Genomic DNA, 21,560 nt, shown 5'->3' with positions numbered 1-21,560 from the left:
AGCCATGCTCTCCAGAGGAGGGTATGTCTGCTAAGGTTGTAGCTGGTGCGAAGTCAAGGGTCCATGGGAGCTAGCTTGGCCACAGTGAGGAGCAGGTGGCTGGCCCGAGAAGGCACCCAGGGGCTGCTGGAAGTGGGAGGGTGGTAGGCAGCAGGCTACCATGCCCCCCTTCCTGGTTCCACTATGCCTGTTTCCATTCCTCAAGGGAGCCTCGTCTGCCTGGCCTGAGCTCTCACTCAGCCGTGCTCAGGCCCCTGCAAAGTGCTCAGCTTCCCCGAGTCCCTAAGAGTGGCCACTGGCTGCCCCTCCCTCAGCACACAGTCTTGGACTTCCTTAGAACCTGCCTGGGTGTTTTGAGGGCCTGTCTGATGGGCTCGTGGGTGTTAGTCCTCAGTTCAGGGGAGCAGTGTTCAGCAAAGGCCCTTGGGGCCAACCTGACCCAAGCTTGCAGCTGATGCTGTTTGGTATGCACAGAAGCACAGAATGGCAGTGAGACGTGGGGTACAGTGAGCTCTGATGTCCTGTGACCTTAGGGCAAATGTATCCAAGAACTCCAGAGAGGGGCAGAGGGCACCAGACCAGCAAGGGCTGGCTCAGATACAGAAAGCCCTGCGTGTTCAGTGGGCTGAATACTTCCTATGTCCCCGGATTCCTTAGCGAGAGGCTTCCTTATCAGTGTTGATGGGGACTTCCCAGCACGTGGGAGACTTCTGGGGAACCTCAAGTTTGAAGTTTGAAAGACGATTGTATCGTTAAAAGCACAGACTATTCCTCCAGATTATCCAGTTCAATTCCCAGCAGCTCACAATCGGCTGTAACACCAGGTCCAGGGGACCTGGCACCCTCTTGTGGCCTCCTTGGGTACTGCACTAGTGTGGTGCACACATACAGACATATAGACAAAACACATACACAAACAATAAAAAATATTTTTCACAAAGGGGGTCCTTTTGAGACAGGGTTTCCCTAGCCCAGACTGGTGTTGAACTTGACCCCTTCTTGACCTCAGCATCTATCTTTCATGAGATTACACAATACACAGTGTAAAACACATGAGCTTAACATGCAACACTGTGACCTCTTTCCATGCTAATTAAAAACAACTTACAACATCCCTTTCTTTTCTGTTATTATTATTAGCGTCGGTGGCATATTCTATGGCAGTGGTGTGCCATGACAGTTTAACCAGTTCTCTATGGCAGACAATCCTGTCTGTTAGAAAGACTGTCATAATAAATAGAATTCTGCAGACATATTGTTCAGTTCTTTTCATAGAGAAGAGTTTTAGAAATGGGCCGGTGCCTATGGCCATCACTGGGGATTCTGATATGGCTAACTTATCCTCCGTGTGACAACTGTCTCTGTCTAACTGCTAATCCCGCGCCTCTGCCCCCAGCACACAGCTGTGTTATCAGCTATTCCTTCATCTCTGTATTTTTTCTTTTTCCAAACTGCTGCTCGTAGCTGGGGCTGATTGTCCTATCACAGTGTCTGCTTATTTTTGAATGCATATAATATACTCTTCAGACTAGGGAAGTTTCCTCCCAGGCCACTATATGTGCTGCTGTTATTTTCCTGGCTTGTCATTTATTTTTACTTTTAAAGTTAAGAAATAATTTAAGAGCTAGGCATCACGGTGAATGCCGATAACTCCAGAACTGGAGGGTGGGGCGGGAGGATCAAGAGTTCAAGGCCACCCTGGGCTACAGGAGACCCAGCCTTAAACAAAACAACAAAATATTAACATCTCTCTATTTTCTCCCAGGGCTGGTTTTTGTTGTTTTTGTTTTTTGTTTTGTTTTTCAGGCAGGAATTTTCTATGTAGCCCTGGCTGTCCTGGAACCCACTCTGTAGACCAAGCTGGCTTCCAATTCAGAGATCCACCTGCCTGCCTCTGCCTCTGCCTCCGAGCATCGGGATTAAAGACTTGCACCATCACACCTGGCCCAGTGCTGTCCTACTCAGTCTCACAGGATAGTACTAACGACTGAGCCGGTATCTGCCGGATGCTACGTGGGCACTATTCTAGTGTCTCACATTAGGTTCCACCACCTACTCCTCACAAGAACCCTGTGCGATATGTAATGCTAATTCTTACCATCGGACAGATAAAAGAACAGACACAGAAAGCTTAGGCATCAACACAAATGAAAGCACTCCCGTCTACCGCAGCAGGTGAGTTATAAAAACCGCCCACAGTGGCACCACCCCAAATTTGACGCGTACTGTCTGTCCATGTTCTTACGTACTAAACGCATGGTAACAATATATCATATATTTGTGTGACTTCTCTCAACAATGGACTGTGACTTGGAAGCATAAGCCAAACAAACTCTTTCCTCCCTGTAGTGGTTTGAACGAGAAATGTCCCCCACGGGCTTCCGTACTGAAATGTTCGGTTCTCAGCTGGTGGCGCTGTTTTGTGAGGTTATAAAAAAACCTTTAGGAGATGGAGCCTGGGGAAAATCCGTCACTGGGCTTTGAGGGGCTGCCACGGGGCCCCATCCCAGTTCACTCGCTCTGGTTCCTGTTTGGGGTAGAAATGCGATCTCTCGGCTTCTGGCTCCTGCTGCCAGGATCCCTGCCTTTACAAACATCTATCCCGCAGGAACCTAAGCCAGAATAAACCCTCCCTTAAGGTCCTTTGGCCATGGTGTCTTATCACAGCGGCAGAAAAGTAACTAATACAGCCCCCAAGCTGCTTTTGGTCAGACTGGCTTCCACGGCAGCAGAGTGAAACTGGGACAGATGTTAACTGTCCTTTCTCTTGCTAATTGATGTGTAGGGGTTCCTAACTGCCTGAATTCTGTGTCCTCGTAGACACGTGTGTGTGTGTGTGTGTGTGTGTGTGTGTGTGTGTGAGAGAGAGAGAGAGAGAGAGAGAGAGAGAGAGAGGGAGAGAGAATGCTAGTGTCTGCTCGGTACAAGTGGCCCCACACGGCTTACAGTATTGTGCATTTTAGTGAGGGGAAGGTAAACAATCTTCTTTCATACTCTAAACTTTAAAAATGTTTTTATTATAGTTAAAAGGGCCAAAGCCAGCTCCTCAGCATCTAACTAGTGAGCACGGCATGGAGTAGGGACCTAAAGTAAGTTTCTCTCGTATAGATGGACCGTTCCTCCCAGGACCATCTGTGGAGCAGTTCATCCCGTTCTTATTCATTTACAAGCCTGTTACCAATTCTCCAATGGGATTGCTTCATCTCTAGAAGGTTCTTATCATCTTAAATAGTCCTGTTCCTGTTTATTGATACCACAGTTTTTTGAGTTTTGTACTATATTTTAATATATGGTAGACAAACTGCCACCTTACTCTTTTTTATTTTTTTCTTTCTTTCTTTTCTTTTCTTTTCTTTTTTTTTTTTTTTTGGTTATTGGTTTTTCAAGACAGGGTTTCTTGGCTGTCCTGGACTCACTGTGTAGACCAGGCTGGCCTCGAATTCACAGAGATCCGCCTGCCTCTGCCTCCCAAGTGCTGGGATTAAAGACGTGTGCCACCATGCCTGGCCTCTTACTCTTTTTTCAAGATTTAATTTATATGTGTGTGTGTGTGTGTGTGTGTGTGTGTGTGTGTGTGTGTGTGTGTGTGCGTGCGCATGCATGTGTATGCAGATGCCTGCAGAGGGCAGAAGAAGGCAGATCCCCTGAAACTGGAGTTTCAGGCAGTAGTGAGCCGCCATGTGGGTGCTGGGAACTGAGCACAGGACCTCTGCAAGAGTAGCCAGTGCTCTTAAACACTGAGCCATCTCTCCAAGCCCAGCTCCAAGCTGTTGCATTTTTAATTCCTTTGGCTTTTCAAGCTATGTACTGCCCAGTGTTGCCTTTGATTATGCGATGGGCAAACAGGCTCATCGGCCGCCTTCTCTTTTACAGAGTCCCCCTTCGGAGACACACTTGGAGAGCCTGTCTCCATGCCAAGATTGCCTACCTAAGGTTATTTTGGTGGCTTTGTTTCTTTACATTAACATTTAAGCCACTTGGACTATATTAAGTTCAAGAAAACCAAAGCCTTTCATATTAGTAATAAAGCTATTCAAACAGTACGAAATGCGGCTGTTACCGTTACAGAGTCACTAGTTTAGTGTGACTGTCAATCACAGGCTGGCAGTCAGGAGAGCCACCAAGGTCCTGCACCACATCCAGCTGCTGCCCAGTCCAACCCAGTGAAACTACCCTCTGCTTAAATCCCACAATGACCATCCTCCACTCAGCACCTGCAGCAGCACTATGGAGACCGCACGCTGAGCCTTAGCAATAAGCCCCCAGCTGCACCACGAGATGCCACACACCAAGAAAGTGCCAGAATAGCCAAAACGGGCTGAAATAACTGGGAAAATGTTGAATAAATTCTGCAGACGACCACTTAAAAGTTCTAGGTTTATAAAGCAGTTACGGAAGAAAATATCCACAGCTTGCCGTGCGCGTGAGGTTGAGAGGGCCAGGCCTGCTGTGAGAGAGACTTGAGACCTAGGCAGGGGCCGCCTCACCTGCCGGAGCCATGATCCCAGGGACTCTGGTCAGTCCTGCTGATGACCTGGTGGGGTGTGGGGGGATGAAGGGGTGGGGGAGGGGGAGCTGGCTGTGTCCACATGTCAGGATACAGTGGACGCACAGGAAGCTCTACCCCCTCCATGCCGCCCCTCCTGCCTCAGTTTGTCCACCAGTAACATCAAGAGACAGAACCTGATGTGGTTTCAGGAAAATTATCTGAAGGAACTCAGACATTTTGACTCCCGGGGTCAGTCTCTGTAACAACAACAACAACTACAGCGCCATCTACGCTGAAAGCCTGTTGTCCCTGCAAGTGGAGGAGAGCACGCCACCAACATTATCTTATTCGCTCTCATTAGCTTCCGATGAGGCGCACATCGTCTGATTCTTGCATTTATTAAATTCAGCAAATACTGATTGTGCCAATTACCAGGACGAAGTAGTCTGTTTGAGGTCCCACGGTGAGTGGGAGCTGAGTCAGAATTCAAACCCCGGCTCTGCATACCCTTGACTGACTCACCCGCATTCAGCTATCCATCCGTCCATCGTCCACCCACTGGCCTGGCCATCATCCACTCACACATCCATTCCCCTCTCTACCGCGTAATCATCCGCCCACCCATCCGCCCATCCCTGCCTCCCACGCTCTCCTGCTCCCTAATCATCCACTTGCTGTCGCCTACAGATCCGACCATCTTTCCTCCCTCCTCCCTGTCTCTCCCCCATCTACCTGTCCATCCATTCATCTGTCCGTCTCTCAGTCCATCACCTCTTATCGTCTGTCTTTTCCTTCTTTCTTTCCTCTCTCTCCATCCGTCCGTCTGTCCGTCCATCCGTCCGTCGCCCACCCGCCCTCCATACTCTACACCCACCGTCTAGTCCTGTCTATCACCATCTCTATTTTCTTCTATTCTTCATTTAATCATACAGCCCTTTATCGCTCACTACTTATTTTATTCCCCCCACCCTGGGTTTTTGAGACAAGGCTTCTCTGTGTAGCCTTCGCTGTCCTGGACTCCCTTTGTAGACCAGGCTGGCCTCGAACTCACAGCGATCCGCCTACCTCTGCCTCCCAAGTGCTGGGATTAAAGGCGTGCGCCACGACACCCGGCTTTTTTCTCCCCTCACTACTTCTAATAATAACAACCCCATTTATCTCTCTGTTCTTCCCTTCTCCCATCCACCCATCCACTCCCCCTTTCTCTTCCCCATTCAACAACAATCCCTCCCCCCCCCCTCGCCTCCCGCCATACAGGAAACAGCCCCTTCTTTCATGCACTTTCCTTCACCATTTACTCACCGCTGTCTCAGGTCCACCCGCCCCCATCCCCTACTCACTTTCGAGTTTGAACATGTTCACAAGCTGGGACCCCAGTCTCCCACTAAAACCGGTACGCCTTTGCTCCTTAAAATCTGACTCCAAAACCCCCTCCTCATGCCTCCAGCGACTGATGCCTTCAAAAGCCCCTTTGGCGTGCGGGGGGTGGGGGGGACCTCCTTCCTCACAAAGGCCGCGCCCTTTCAGGGACGCCCATTTCAGGGGAGTCGACGCCCGCCGGGTGGTCCTCACCAGGTTCCCAACCTGCAGCATCTCCTCGAAATCGGCCGTCATGTTGTAGTGCTCCAGAGCCATGAAGAGCGTGTTGAGTACGATGCACATGGTGATCGCGAGGTCAGCAAACGGGTCCATGACCACAAACCTCACCTTCTGCTTGATGGACATCCAGAGTGGGCAGCACTCCCAGATCAGGTAGCGCTGGGCGAAGCGGTTCCAGCACGGCGGACACTTGCGGTGGGACTCCTCCAGCTCTGGGGACGGCCAGGGAGTTAACATCTGCACCTGGTGGTGCTTGCTGGGGAGAGGGCTTGGGACTTGCATGGGGGAGACGGGGCGGGCGGGCTGCTAAGGGGGTGGGTGGCTCGCGTCTCAGCTCTTTACTCTGGAAATGTGGGAGGGGAGGGCTGCAAGGATAAGAAACCAGGATGGACGTGGAGGACAGGCGGGTATGAGAGATGAGAGCTAAATGCAGGCTCCTGAGACAGCTATCTCCCGTGGGCATGGGAGTGCTCGGAGCAGGGCAGGCTGCAAATGAGAGCAGCAAGCAGAACAGCCAAGTTCTGGTGTAAGGGCACACAGGACATCGGGGTGCTGGGATAGGCTGTAAAACACAAGCATTTGCAGCCCTGACGGGCTTGGAAGTGTGTGGAGTTGCCTAGGGCGGGACCAGCTGAAATGGATGCAGGGCCGCTGTAACCGCTGTAACCATCAAAGTGGACATGGCAATGGCTGAGAACAGACTAGGAGAGGAAAGGCATGCGGGAGGCAGGGTGGTTCTAGGCTGACTGAGGTATGCTTGGGAGATGGGTGGATGGGGTGGGGGAGGGGCCTGGGACAGTGCAGCATGGATGTGAGGATACCTGGGAAAGATGTGGCAGAACCAAAGAAGAGACCAGAGAAGACCAGAGGACAGGCAACAACATTCACAGGCAGAAGAGGAGTCTGGGAGAGGTAGGGGGTCAGGGGTGGGGACAGTCAGAAGACACTGAGGAGGCTGGAGTGGAGGTCAGGGAACTGGGAAGGCAGGGGGAGGGACACTGACCTTCCAGGGCGCTGGTGAGGACACTGACGGCACTGAGCGCCCGCTGCCTTGCTCCGGGCTCCTCAAAGCCATCCACACACGGAGCTTGCGGGGTCAGCATCTGGGGCCCACCGGGCTCCTCCGATGGTGTAGTCTGCGTGCAGTGAGGGGACATGCATTAGCTTGGGAGGGGCTCATGCTGGGAAGGACTCAAGAAGACAAGGGCAAAGCCTTGCTTTTGTGCCTTGCTCTTTGATTTTAAAACTGCAGTTGTTTATCTGTTGATTTGTTCGTGTGGGTGTGCGCACACGGAAGTCAGGGGACAGCTGGTGGGAGTCAGTTCTCTCCTGCACCAACCGCGTGCATCTCTGGGACTGACCTCAAGTCATAGATTAATACCTTTACCCACTTACAATCTCACTAACCCTTAATTAGTTAATTAATTAATTAATTTTTGAGACAGGGTCTCCTGTAGCCCAGGCTGGCCTTGAACTTGACATGTAGCGGAGGATGTCCTTGAACTCCTGATCTTTCTGCTCTTACCCCCCAAGTGCTCTTGGGGTTACAGGCATGTGCTACCATGTCTAGTTCATGCTGTGCTGGGAAATCAGACCCAAGGCTTCATGCATGTGAGGGCGGCACTGTAACTGCTCTCACCACTGAGCTACACATCATAGCCCCAAGAATGGAAGTCTCGACGGGACAGCGAGCGCTGGACTTGCGAGGCCAGCCCTACTCCAGCTAACAACCCTGGTCCTTGCTCCCCCTGTCCACCATCTTCCCTTCTGCGCTCTCAGGCCCTTCTGGTGCCAAAGTGCCGCGTACATCATTAGAACACGCGACAGTGGCCTTGATCAAAGCTCTCGATTACCAAGGGCAAGAAAGAGGTTGGAGAGATTTAACACACCCTGGGATGACATTCACAGAAAACGCAGACACAGCACGGTGCTTGGATGAGGCTGGGGCCAGCCATGCCATGCGGAGGAAGTGTGGTTGTATCTACTCAGAAAATTTTAATTTTTTAAAATGATTATATTTTACGTGTATGGGAGTTTTGCCTGCATGTGTATGTTTGTGCACCATGTGTGTGCCTGGTGCCCATAAACACTAGAAGAGGACATTGCATCCCCCTGGAACTGGGCTTGCAGATGGTTGTGAACCTCCACAGGGGTGCTGGGAATCAAACTCTGGTCCTCTGGAAGAGCAGCCCGTGCCCATAACCACTGAACCGTCTCTCCAGTCCCATTTTTATAGAGTAGTCCCGAGAGTCCTTGTCTTGCAATCCAGCTCCACAAATCCTTTTATATACACACCAAAACACGGAGAGATGACATCCATTGCAGCTCTAGTATCTAAACAAAACAGTCAGCCAGTAGGAAGACGATCTGAAAGCTACCGTGGCTACAGCCCGACTCTGACCTCTGATAAAGACAACAGCGAGAGGCTGACACCCCCAGGGGAACACCTCCAGGACAAGATCAAGTGCTCATCCTTCTGGAAGTGGGGCTGGGCGGAGTGGACGGGGCAGAGCATTCACTTTATGAACTTCCGAGTCTGCACTGCCTTCTAATAACCTCTTTGCAAGTAGAACGACACTGACGGCGGCACAGCCACGCCTCAGGGCAGCAGCTGGTGGGCAGGCACTCTGGGCTCACTCAGAGAGGCCTCCCCTCTCCGTGCTGACTGGAGCCCTAGGTACCCAACCCATGGCTGTTTGCAGACTAGAAACGGGCTCACTGGGGACCAGCTAGGAGCGCTTGGAGCAGGCAAGGCCGTCCTAGAGGCTTCTGCCTGCTAATGTCTTTGGCTTTTCAAACGGTCTCCATCTTGGTCGCTAATTCCTTTAACCTTACAAACGACTCTGCCTTGGCCTTGCTAATCCCTTTAAGTTACAAACGGGCCCTGCAGAAGTGAGAATGGGTGAAGTCAGAGTTCCCGGTAATGAAGTGTGTGAACTTGGATTCCTCCCGACATGAGCAGCACAATGAGATGATTTTCCCCCTAATGGGATTAGGAAATTCTATTAGAGCTCCTGGCTGCTGCGCTCTGCCTGCCTGAGGCCGGGGCTCCAGAGCCGGGCCTGGAAGCCAGATACGCCACCCTCCAGGTGATGGGTCCTGAAGGACACAGAGGACTCTGCAGCCCTCATGGGTCTTGAAGTTCCTCTCTTCACTTCCTATTCAGGACTTGGACACTTGGCAAAGCATCCCAGAAGCCTCTGCTCGCTCACGTCAACAACACATAGTAACGGTAACCAGTGACACACTCAACGGGGAGATCTGGCCTAAGCCTGGGCCTGTTTCAACCCTCTTGGTCCTGCCACCTGCTGACGTACGTGCTAAATCTGATTTCCACTTCGCAGGAAATTGAGGCTCCAGATGATTAACCCGTATAACGTCCCACGGCTCGTGGCCATGCGGACCGCGCCTTCCCTCTTCGCACCACATCCACTTTGCTGAGAGGACCGTTCAGGCGCTGTGTGTGGAGGTGCAGGGGCCAGCAGGACACCTGTGTGCCCCTGACAGACCTTCCCCGACGAACACCTGGCTGGCAAGCGCTCTAGCAGTCTACTCTTTCCGTTCCAGTCACAGTGACCTCATGGTGCCCCAAGCCAGACAGGCTCTTCCCCAGGCTGTCTGCACTTTTGTGGTGTGTGACGCACCTTGGTATGGATAGCACAGTACTATGGCATTTTGACAGTGCCCATCCCGTCCCTGGATGTCTTTAGATCAGCCCACGTTAGCCATTTTCATTTTCACCCATTACACGGATGAGGCACTTGAGGCGCAGAGGAGTAAAAAGACTTGCCAATAGCCATCCAGCTGGTAAGCTGTGGTCTGGCCTTCAAGCCTAGGTCTTAATGTCGAGAGCGTGGGCACTAACCAATCTGCATGCCAGCCTTCCCAGCTGTAGAAAGTAACGGGTTCTTCTTGTGGTCACTGTTTAAACGCCTCCTAGTGTTTTGGGGGGGGATGTCCCCCTCTCCTTTTCCTGTTCCCATTCCCCACACCTTGGCTGGCACTGAGTTACAAGTCAGCAAAGTACTCAACTATTTCTTACTGAGTAACTGTCTAGAATCCCAAGTGTCCCTTTGCCACCTAGCCCTGGTCGCAGCCTTGCTTGTTTCTGGCCCGCTGATGCCAAGGCACTTAACACAGCACACGGACTCTGGGATGCTGGTCTAGGTCTACCATGGCACTTTGGCACTGGCACATCATCAGGTGTGGCATTTCCGACTCCTTCACTCATCATTCTTATCACCCTATGTGCCTGCCTGTCTGCCTGCCTGTCTGCCTGCCTTCTTGCCTGCCTGCCTGCCTGCCTGCTGCCGGCCTGTCTGCCTGCTTGCCTGTCTGCCTGCCTGCCTGCCTATCTGCTGCCTGCCTGTCTGCCTGCCTGTCTGCCTGCCGCCTGCCTGCCTGCCTGTCTGTCTGCCTGCCTGCCTGCCGCCTGCCTGCCTGTCTGTCTGCCTGTCTGCCTGCCTGCCTGCCTGCCTGCCTGTCTGCCTGCCTGCTGCCTGCCTGCCTGCCTGCCTGTCTGCCTGCCTGCTGTCTGCCTGCCTGCCTGCCTGTCTGCCTGCTGCCTGCCTGCCTGTCTGCCTGCCTGTCTGCCTGCCTGCCTGCTGTCTGCCTTGTCTGCCTGTCTGTCTGCCTGCTGCCTGCCTGCTGTCTGCCTGTCTACCTTGTCTGCTTTGTCTGCCTGTCTGTCTGCCTGCTGCCTGCCTGTCTGCCTGCCTGCCTGTCTACCTGCTGCCTGCCTGCCTTGTCTGCCTACCCAGCTGGCATGGAAATCCTCATGGGAGAGATGTTCTGGGAGCAGAGCACACAGGAGATGCTTGATCAACATTTAGTGAGTGGTTCTCAACCTGGAACTCATCACCAGTTTGGGGGAAGAGATCTGGGCTGGTGTTTGTAGGCCAGGGGGACTGGCTCACCGTGTCTGGGGGTCGGTCCAGCACCATAGGGCGGAGAAGGTGGCTCCCTGGGGAGGCGGCCTCTGCGTCTCCTGCCCCCAGCAGAGAAACTACCCCATTGCAGTCCACAGTGCTGTTTCTTTTGCCATTGAGGACGTGACCAGGAGCCGAGGTTCCAGAGCTCGGCTGTCCTTGGCCGCTGGGACGGCGCAGGGGCCACGGCACCAGCAGCGATGTGCGGTGGCTCTCACTGTCCCCTGCAGTGCTGTTCTCATCATCAGCAAAATCTGCCTCAGAGCCCTGGTCCCGTCTCCGGAAAGCGAAGACACTCCCTCGGCTGGAGCGACGCCGTATCGATGTCCGGCTGAGCCCGTGGGTAAGACTGAGTCGATTCTGAGGGCACAGGGAGGGTGTGTGAGCCACGTGTCCCAGCCTGTGCCTCAGCCTACCTCTCACGGTGCCAACACAGCTTCTCAGAGCACTGAGGCTTCTGTGGGAGCTGGGTGGGCTGGGGTGGGTGCTTAGGAAGGCATGGGGTGACCTCTGAATCTCCTGGGGTCTCTACTCACTCCAGAAGCTTGCTCTGGGCCTGGAGGTGGGGCTAGGCTGGGCAGCAAGAGGTAGGCCCAGCACCCCGCACCACGGGCCCCGACCCCTAGTCCTGGCCCTCTGACTTGAGGGCCAGTGTCATCGGCCCACAACCTCGCCCTGGTTCTCCTTCACTTTAAGGATGGCTGTGGGAAACTGGAAGGGCTGGGAGAGGCTCCAGGAGACCTTTCTTGGAAACCAAGCCTGAGGCTGGGACCACACCAGGGGCCACCAGGATGGGTTTTTTTTTTTTTTTTGCAAAGGCCAGAACCACGTCAGGATTACCAGTGCTCTGGGGCCATCCTCTGAATCAGACTTGGGGACCCTGTCGTCCCCACCATCCTCCGTCCCCGAAGACAGTCGTTTCCTTCTCTTACTCCTTCTCTCATGGTTGGATACTGGGGCCAAAGGGGACATCTCCAGGGAGCTACGGGACACAGTATCCACACCCCTGATGGTGAGAGCCTGGAAAAGGATGGAAGGAAGGGTGTTTGGTCATGGCCAGACTTTGGGTACCAGGCAGAGGTAACCCATGTATCTCTTGGTGGTTTGGTTTGCCCCCATCAGACTGGACTCGGCATGGGGACATGGTGGAGGTCATCCCAGGCAGATCCACAACACGTTGGGAAAGATGAAGAAGCCGGAAGGGAGAACCAGTAACTAAGCAGGGGTGTGAGAGAGGTGAGACGGGATGCTGGGGAACAGAAGAAGCAGCAGAACAAAAGGACAGGGGTATCCTAGAAGGCTCTGGCCAGGAGGACCCTGGCGGGAGCAGCAACAGGAGCCAACCGCACACAGAATGCACCGCCTACCAGCCTTACCCATCATGCACCGCACCTTCAGGCACCGCCCTCGCTCACCTCCTGTTCTTTCTTGAGCATCTCCATGGCCTCCTGGAAGCGCTTCTCCTTCTCCTCTGTCTCCGCGATGGTGGCTTGGTTTTGCTCCTCGTAGGCCATGGCCACCACAGCCAGGATCAAGTTCACCAGGTAGAAGGAGCCCAGAAAGATGACGAGCATGAAGAAGATCATGTAGATCTTTCCTGCGGACCTCAGGGTCTGGGGGAGCAACGGGGGCCAGAGGTCACCCTCACTGAGGCCCCGAGTTACAGCATTTCTAAGTCACCAGTCTGGCTATGCCAGGGGCTTGGCGTCCTGAAGCCTGGAGGTCCTGTGCTAACCCCACAGGAGAGAGCATCTCACTTAGAAGGAGGCAGGCACCTCACCTAATGAGAGAATGTTCTACATCTGCAAGTCACACAGGGTAGAGCAGTAGCTACTCCAGAGAGCGCCCTCTGAAAGAAACTTGAACTTAAGTCACCAGCCCTCTTCCCTGCCCGCTCCACAACCCTCACCAGTGAAAATCTACTGGGGACATTTCTGGCTAGCCATCTGCACTGCCTGCCTGGTGTCCATGCCTAACACCCGACGCTGGCCCAGGCACCCGTGCACCTGCTGGTATAGGCGTTCCCAGCAGTCCTGCGTCATCAGGCGGAAGAGCGCAAGGAAGGCCCAGGCGAAGGAGTCGAAGCTGGTGTAGCCGTGGTCTGGGTTCTCACCTGCTTTCAGGCACCGGTAGCCCTCAGGACACGTCCTGTAGTCAGACAGACAGACAGACACACACTCACACTCTGTCCCATGCTGTGAGGGACCCTGCCAGGCTTCTGGGCCCTGTCCCCACGATCTTGTTCTTGCCACGTTCATGATGGGCCAGGTCGCCATCTTCCTCTCTCCTAGACCTATGTGGAATCTCTAAGGCCCACATCCAGTTCCCTTTGCCCATGACACACCCTTCCCGGAGGAGGAGAACTGCTCCCTCCCTTGGCTTGTCCACTCCGCGGGGAGCTGAACACACTGGGAGGCCCCAGAGGCAGAGAAAGATCAGCGAGGCTTGGCTAAGTATAGGCAGAGGCAGGGTCACTGGGTAAAGGGCTGGACTGGGCTGCATCTGAAAAAGTGCCAGTCACACACACATACACACGCGCGCGCATGCAGAGTTCAGTCTCTCTCTCTCTCCTTGACAGGGTGTGTATGTGTGCATGTATGTGTGTGGGGGAGGGGTAGAGAGGAGAGAGAAATCTGGTTGGAGAAACCTACCCAGTGCCAGGATATTCCTAAGGGTGGCTCAAACCCCAGATTCCCCAGATGTCTCTCCCACAATGGAAAGAGGCAGCAAAGTGAGCCCCGAAACCGATTTCCCACACGGTGAGCCTGTGAACCCTCATCCTGTCCCAGACTATCTAGAAGTTGCACCTGGAGACTGGGCATGTCAGGCTATAGGCCCGAGAGTCTGCATGGCCTTGGACAAAATCCGGCTGCTAGGCTGAGGCCACGCCCACCCCTCAAGGGCAGAAGGAGAGATGGCGGCAAGGTCTCATTAGGACCCTGCAGGGCGTCCTGGGTGCCCTCCTTCCCAGGCCCATCTTTAGGGTGCTCCTGTTTCTCCCTGCAGATCTGCTCCTGGTCTGTCTTTGCCAGCTCTTTCCATACACGCTCCAGGGTTCCGGCCAGGAAAGATGACCAGGGGAGGTGCCACTGTCTTAGAACCGGGGTGTCAACAGACACAGCAGCTGGGGAAGTACCAAAGGCCAGAGGCGTGTCCCACCTACCCGGCGTCAGAGCTGTTCCCGCACAGTAACACATCAGTTGTGCCATTCTTGAGTAGGTAATTTTCTGCAAGAAAAAAAAAAAACCTGGATGTGAGTGGTACGGGTGGCCCAGCCTCTGGGTGCACGCCTCACACTGGGTTTTGAAATAGACATCACTGCTCTTCACTTCCCTTTGCTTCTCTGCTGGTCCTTATCCTACGCCTGGACTCGGTGGGGTGGCCCTGGCTGCTCTCTGAACTCATCCTCTTCTTTCCTGTCTCACACACTCTTGAAGACCCAGAAAGCCCTGGGTAGGGCTCACCTGTCCCTCTAGGCAGCTTCCACACCCAGCTCCAAACCACTCAGGGGGCCAACCAGGCCCAAGAGAGGCCCTGAGCCAGGAGGCAAGGGTCTGGGCACAGCTCCAACTTGGCTACTGTGCCATTGTGTGGCCCACTGCCACGACAAACTGGTGGAAGAGATGCCTGCCAATCACCATGGCAACACAGTGGTCTGTTCTGATGGGGCTGGGTCCAGACCAGGTGAGACACAGGCCACCTGCCCTGTCCTTTCCCCATCAGTCACCATGACCCACCGTTGTGTGGGAGAGCATTTCTTTAAGCGTGGTCCTGATCAGTAACAGTGTCTGGGATGGGTCAAGCTATAGTTCACCAAATGCAAGCTACCTTTGATTCAGAAGCAGGCCAAGGGCTGCAGCCTGTGTTTTCTGGACCTTTCCAGGTGACTCTGGTATATGACTCTAGTTTGGAGCCATTCATTTCTGTGAGGTCACAACAGCACCACCCCCACACCCGCTCGCTGATCTTTTGTCTGCTTGCTTTCCAGTGGGGTGCTGGTACACGCATGTAAGAGGCCCTGACTTCGGGGGAGCCCTCTATACCCTTGTAGCCTGGCATCTGGCCTTGCCCCAGCACCTTCCTTTGATCTAGATGGATAGTACTTACTGAAAGAGGGGGTGACCAGCAGCCTGGAGAGGTGATGAAATGAAGGGGACATACAACCATACAAGTCAGGTTGTCGAGACCTTCTGGAAGGGTGTGTGCACATCAAAGTAACAGTCTGGACACTCGGCAAGGAAGCTGAGTCGAAAGCTCTTAGTCCAAGCGTGGTGCCTCTCAAGCCTCACTAGGCTCAGAACCATAAATTGTGGGTGTGTGTTTGTGCGTGCGCGTGGGTGCTTATGGAAGGGTCACAGGTCAATGTCAGGTGTTTTCCTTGTTTTCCACCTTATTTTTTGAGACATGGTCTTTCCCTGAACCAAGGCCACCGATTTGGGTATCCTGGCTGGCAACCTCCCAGCATTGGGGTTGCAGGTGCCCGCTACCACATGTGGCTTTTAAATGCAGGCATAGGGAGTTGATTTCAAGTCTTCGTGCTAATAGCAAGCAATTTATTGACTGAACCATCTCCCTACCCCTGCATCCTCTCTCTCAAATACTATCTTTCCAGCTAGCCTGGGAGCCCAGGAGGGTTACAACCCAAGCCTGATTTGAGTCCCAACCATGGTTGATCGGGCCTGGAGACCTGCCTGCCGCCCACTAGTGAAGTCTGGGTGGGAGACGCCGAGCTTGGCTGGGTCTCCCAGCGCTCTCTCTGGGGGCACAGTCGAGTCCATACCTGGGTCATTGAGGTAGTGGTCCAGAGAGTTCCAGACTAGGCCATCGGCCTCCACAGAACCGTTGGTGCCATTGAGCTCAGTGAAGTTCCGCACGCACTTGTGCCTCAGGTTGCCCATGAAGAGCTGCAGGCCAATGAGGGCAAAGACGCTGAGGCAGAAGACAGTAAGGACCATGACGTCGGCCAGCTTCTTCACGGACTGGATTAGGGCTCCCACGATTGTCTTCAGGCCTGGGGAAAGTGAGACCGAGCGTGGGGTCACCCACAGACATGCTGCTCTGATCTGATCCTCTGGGTGGAGGCTGGGCCTGTCGAAGGGCAACGGGGCCTCCCTGAGTCCTGCACTGAACGGGGCTGGAACCAGGCATGTCAACCATAAGGAAGGGGAAACGTGAAGGAAGCTTTCTCTTTCTGGGCCTATAAGGCCAGTGAGCAAAGTCTTCAGCCGAGCCTCTCCTGACTGGCAAAGGCGAAGGCCCCAGCCCAGCTTTATGTTTTCAGAGTGGCTCAAAACTCTTTATTCCCCACGAGCCCAATGTATGAATACATGACATAGAGTGGATGGAAAGTGTCTTAGGGTCCCGTTGGGGCTGGTCCCAAAGTCCCCAGTCTCGCCTTTTTAAAAACATAGCCCACAGCAAAAGAAGCTGAGGTCCAGACCCATTTTAAGCTAATGCAGGGGCCTCAGTCTGATCTGGAAATGGGTAGAGACACAGCTGCTCCTGGTGGGGTTTCTTCCTGCTTTACTGCTGGGACCAGCTGTCTTAGAGACACAGGGTCTCAATTATGTGAAGGAAACTAGGGAAGGCAGGGTCTGGGCTAGGGCTGGGGCCCACCAGTGTGTAGGGCAGATATGGGGCTCTGGGGGGATTTTTTGTCAGGGTTGGGGTGATGTCTAAGGGGGTGGAGCCATCTTTGGGGGAAGGCAGGGACTAGGGTGGGCTGTACCCTTCTTCCTCATTTGCCCTGACCCTTGGGGCCCTCTCCATCCCTCCCATCTCCCCAAAGCGGAGTAGCTGTGGTCTGTCAGTTGTACACTCCAACTCCTTTGCAGAAGCCAGCGCCATACAGCAGAGTGACAGAAAAGCATGTGTCCACACACCCCATCTGACCCTCGGCTACTGTCCTAGGGCAAGTTGCGAGCAGAGCATCAGGAGCAAGGGGCTCCCCTGCCAGCAGCAGGGCCCCAGCGCCCCCACCACCCACGAAAGCGGCCAGACCTCAGGTTAAGCTCCACCCACTGTCCAGCCCATTAATGTGTTAGGAGCACCTGTGACTATTGTGTCCACGGCCCAGAGACAGAGAAGCAGTGATGGGCAGACAAGAGAGAGGAGGGGACAGCCTCCTCACAACATCACCATCACCGCTGCCTGCCCAGGGCTCTGGCACTTGGGACGCTATGGAAATCATCCTGGCATATGTTGGCAACTGCCCAGTGGGTGGGGGTGGGGTGAGAGTGGGACCCATGTGTCCTTTTCAGTTGAGAACTCTGAGCACCTACTGGGAGACGTGTGTGGGGGTCTGGTCCTCTAGCTTGGAGACAGACGCATTTTAGGGGCACATGATGGCTGTAGCTTGGATGCTCACCTTGGACTGTACCCCAACAGTCAGGCTAAAGGATCTTTGGCCCAGATATATTCTATTTAGGGCTGACAAAGCAACTCTGGCCTATGGAGACAGCAGCAAAGGTCACCACTCTTTAAAGCCTTCCCTCGTGACCAAGACAGAGTTCACTTATGTCAAGAACGGATTCAAACAAGTTGCAGGTGTTTGGAGTGGCCCCTCTCTGACTTCCTCCTGGGCACCACTGAGGCTGCATTCCCTCAGGCTACAAACACCACTTTCTAGAGCCACTCTGAGAGCTGCTTTCTGTTGCCTGGCTTAGCTGCCGGTGGCCTCAAAGGGCTTGTTAATGCCTCTTTACCTTGTGCCTTTCTGTAGTGCTACGAACTCGAACCCTAAGCGAGCCGTCTATACGTCTCTACCTCCTCAGTTGTTTTACGCACTTTAAAACTTTGAGGCAAGATCCCTGCCAGGCCGTGAACTCGTGAACTCGCTGTGTAGCTCAGGCAGGCCTTTGTCTCCTGGCTCAGCATCCCAGGCAGCTGAAACTGCAGACTCCTCTGGGCAGGGATTTGGGACTAGGGTGGACACTGGGAAGATGTGGCCTTGCTGTGCACATATCAAGTGGGGTCTGGGGTCAGGAGAGACATTCTGACATCTAGTCTAAGTACAAAATGGTCGGGAGCCCCGCTTATTGGATTATTAACCTGTAACCAGGGGTCTCCGGATCCTAATGCCCCGAGGGTAGCAATGGGCCTGGAGGTCACCAGCACGGTCCTCTAGGAGCAGAGGCACTCTCTGGTCCAGGCGGTTCGTAGCTCTGAGGCACCTGCTCAGGAGAGGCTACCTGCTGCCTTTCTCTAATTCTCTGCACCATATTTTTTGAGACAAGGTCTCTCATGGCGCCTGAAGCTCCAAATTTTTGCTAGACTGGCTTGGCTGGTAAGCCCCCAAGATCTGCCTGTCTCTGCCTCCCCAGCCTGAGGGTGCAGGCCCAGGCCACTAGAAGCAGATTTTTAAATGTAGCCTCTAGGAGTCAAAAGTCAGGTCCTCAAGACTGCTATCAGCAGTCTTTACCCACTGAGCCACCCTACCCCCCACAGCCCTCTAGCCACCTTCTTAAGCGCCTTGCCCAGTTAGTTCTGAGGACAGCATACTCACACAGGGGCTCTTGGGATCTGCTCACTGCTCCTCCAGAACAAGCCCATAAAATAGGGGGAGTCTGAGCTCATGCTAACCTGGGGAGAGTGGGATAAATAGCGGGGGTAAGAGGCTCGAGGGGTCAGGGTGAGTGGTGTCACCTTTAGCGCCAAACTCTGTACACACATGGGCTTCTGGGTACTCTCCCGTGTGAACAAGTGTAACGGTTACTACTGAGGCTGTCTGGGCTTGGGTGCCCCCCACCCCCCCGGTACAGTTGCCAACATCTGTCAAGGAGGATTTCTTCGCGAGGCTACCATGCACAATTTGCTAAACCTCTACTGCGCCATGCAGCGAGGGCTGGTGGACGCCAAGGTCCGATGATGCCTGTCAACAGAGTACGCTTTGTGTCATACGACGGGGGCGGAGGCTTGCACGTGCCACCATGCGGGACACCTGGCTGGGATGTGGCACTCAGTCGCAGAAGACTGCTAGGGGTAGGCCGGTTCCCTCGAACACAGTCCTTTTTGGTTTCTGGCTCAGGGCACGTACGTGGCTTGCCAGCTTTTCACTCGGAAAGCAGCTAAGTTCGTGTTGGAGGGACAATTGAGTATTTTGGTGAGACCTGGGGGGTCAGCCCCGCCTGGCCATGGGTTGTTTGAGCTCCTGCCTGGTGTCTGAGAGAGGGTTTGGCTGGGGTGGACAGCCCAGAGCCCATTCTGAGGTTCCAGGGGGAAGAGGTTCTTCCACTGCCTCAGCTATGGGAAAGGTATTCTGGCGACAGGCACATCTGAAGGGCCTTCCGGGAGGCAGCCTTGGCTCCCAGGTGGCTGGAAAGGCCCAGGCATGTCCGTCCCCTCCAGCCTTGGCGTTCAACCTGATTTTTTTTCACCTGAAATGACTGATATAGTTTTCAGGGCCCGGAGGACTCGGAAGGTGCGTAAGGCTGAGACATTGCCCAGGTCCACAAATTCAGTTGTGTATCTGTAACAAGGGAGAAGTCACACACACACACGCACGACACAGTGACGACAGCACAGCGACAGGAGACACACGGTCAGAGGAGGAGAGGGCGGGGAGACAAAGAGAGAGTCACTTGTGGCTGAGGTCGGTGGGCAGACCTGGTCTTACCTGGGATAACTGAAATAGTTTTCAGAGCTCTCAGGACCCTGAAAGTTCGAAGAGCCGACAAATTGCCTAGCTTTATATTTTCTGATACATACCTGTGGGACCAAACCACAGTTACCGCAAGTTACAAAGCCCAGGGCATCGTACCCTCCCTCCCCCTCCCTTCTCCTGCAGTGTGTCCCAACCCTCCCCCTCTCCGTCTCCCAGGTCCCAGTGTGGGATAAGGTGGCACACGTGGGTCCTTCCCCTGGCCTTTTCTTCTGACCCCTTCTCCTGACACACGATCTCAGCCTAGGAGTCTTAAGGGTATGCACAGCAAGCTCTCAAATGGCATTCTCCAAGATGGTCCCAAGATTAACTGGGGCTAGGAGGCAGCTACTCTGGGGACTGAACATAAAACTCCATGACTAGGCCTGAGGCTGGGGACCCATTAGTGTGCAGAGGGAGATGGCTCCAGGTGGCAATGCTGGAAGTATGCAGCCTTCTGGCCTCACTAGGTTTCTTCTTCTTTTTTTTTCCCCCCAGCTTCCAACATCACTGTACTTGGCTGGCTCTGAAGCTTTGGTTGAGGCCACTGGATCTCTCTGGGAAGTGCCCACCGGCTCTTCTGTACCGCAGCCCTCTCTGTGCGGGGAGTGGTCATAGACTGTGACGTCGCAAGAAGATGGCATGAGAACTCATGGGGGACTCAGTCCTGAGGTGGAGGTCTTAGCCGAGCGAAGGGAGGGCCTAGGCTCTGTCCTGTACTGGTCTGGGGAACGCTTGGCAGGGCTGAGCAGCTGGAGGACTCCCATCTCGAACTTGGACAGCAATTCCTCGTTGACCTCCATGGGTGTAGAAGGCACACCTGTCTGGAGAAGGGGCAGGGATCTTCTCAAGCAGAACTCGAGGCTGTGCATGCCCTGGGCAGGCCACTTGACCACAAAGATATCGGACATGTGGATGCACAGTATGCGACCAAGGCCACAGGGACAGTGGCAAACGGCCTGTGATATTTAACCAAAGGCCTCACATTCAGGACATTTGACATTTTAGCTGAAGGTGTCTGATGTTTGACAAAGGATGCGTGTCTGGCCCAGGTGTCTGGGTGATGTCAGGCCAGGTCGTCAGCCCTGCAGGGCTTGGTGAGTGTCGAACCCGTTCACTCTGCCCAACAGTCCGGGCCTGCAGAGAGCTTCAAAGTTCTCCCAGATCACACTGCTCAGCGCTTCTGTAGGTGTCCACAGGTGCGGTTGTCAGGGGACTCCATCTCCTGGGGCCAGCAGGGCCAGCTTGGCCTGGCTCTGGTCACTCTTGGGCTCTGTGACAGGGTCCTGGGGATGTCTGCTGTCATCTTAGTCCCACGTCATTCCTCATGTCTTCCTTCGTCTGGCTACCCAAGGGCTGTTCTGCGGCACAGTTTCCACTCCATTCCCTAGGCTTGCTTCAGTTTACAAGTTCCAAAACAGCAGTCAGATCCATCCCATCATCCGCTGGGGGGGGGGGGAGCAGAAATCACCTAGACAATGGCTAATTTGATAAGGCTCTTGCAGCTTTGGAGTTCCTCTCTTCTCCAGGGTGGCTCGGATCCCCCCACCCCCACCCCCACCCCCACCCCGCCCGGTCCTCTGTGCCATCCTTTTATTCCCAGTCTCTGCCCAGGCTGCCACAGGACTGTGCAGCTGAGCATGAAACATTGCTGGCATTGCCATTCCGAGGACCACATGGCTCAGGTGTTCAAGAAACCCATCCCCATCGCTGGTGTCGTGGGTGTGGCCGGTGATGCCAGCTGCTCTCCCTCACCTCAGCGCTTTCAAGGCTGCGTCTCTTGGATATAGCGAATGGGCAGATCTGGGTACAAGCAAGGGAGAGGGAACTGGCCATCTTGCTTTTTTCCTCCTACCCCTGAAAGCCTGGTTTGTCTGCTGGTGTCTTGGGGGAAGGGGGGGGGAGG

General features: G+C 54.2%; 1 protein-coding gene across 4 annotated transcripts in view; it reads right to left on the bottom strand.

Moving 5' to 3' along the window:
- Window positions 1-21,560, bottom strand: part of SCN5A (sodium voltage-gated channel alpha subunit 5) — an 89,650-nt gene that overhangs the window by 34,259 nt on the left and 33,831 nt on the right. For 2 of the 4 annotated variants that reach the window (XM_084754898.1, XM_084754900.1), the window contains exons 6-14: window positions 19,631-19,722; window positions 15,797-16,027; window positions 14,180-14,243; window positions 13,023-13,164; window positions 12,432-12,629; window positions 11,857-12,036; window positions 11,005-11,376; window positions 7,092-7,224; window positions 6,062-6,300 (exon numbers count right to left, since the gene is read on the bottom strand). In XM_084754898.1, coding sequence (XP_084611024.1) covers window positions 6,062-6,300; window positions 7,092-7,224; window positions 11,005-11,376; window positions 11,857-12,036; window positions 12,432-12,629; window positions 13,023-13,164; window positions 14,180-14,243; window positions 15,797-16,027; window positions 19,631-19,722 — 1,651 coding nt within the window. Of the gene's footprint in view, window positions 1-6,061; window positions 6,301-7,091; window positions 7,225-11,004; window positions 11,377-11,856; window positions 12,037-12,431; window positions 12,630-13,022; window positions 13,165-14,179; window positions 14,244-15,796; window positions 16,028-19,391; window positions 19,484-19,630; window positions 19,723-21,560 lie in introns of all 4 variants that reach the window. The other 2 variants (XM_084754897.1, XM_084754899.1) reach the window with 1 other exon arrangement.

Source organism: Acomys minous (genome assembly GCF_964271855.1).
Source record: "Acomys minous genome assembly, chromosome: 13".
In the NCBI taxonomy this organism is placed as follows: domain Eukaryota; kingdom Metazoa; phylum Chordata; class Mammalia; order Rodentia; family Muridae; genus Acomys; species Acomys minous.
This window is presented reverse-complemented; position numbering and strand designations above follow the sequence as displayed.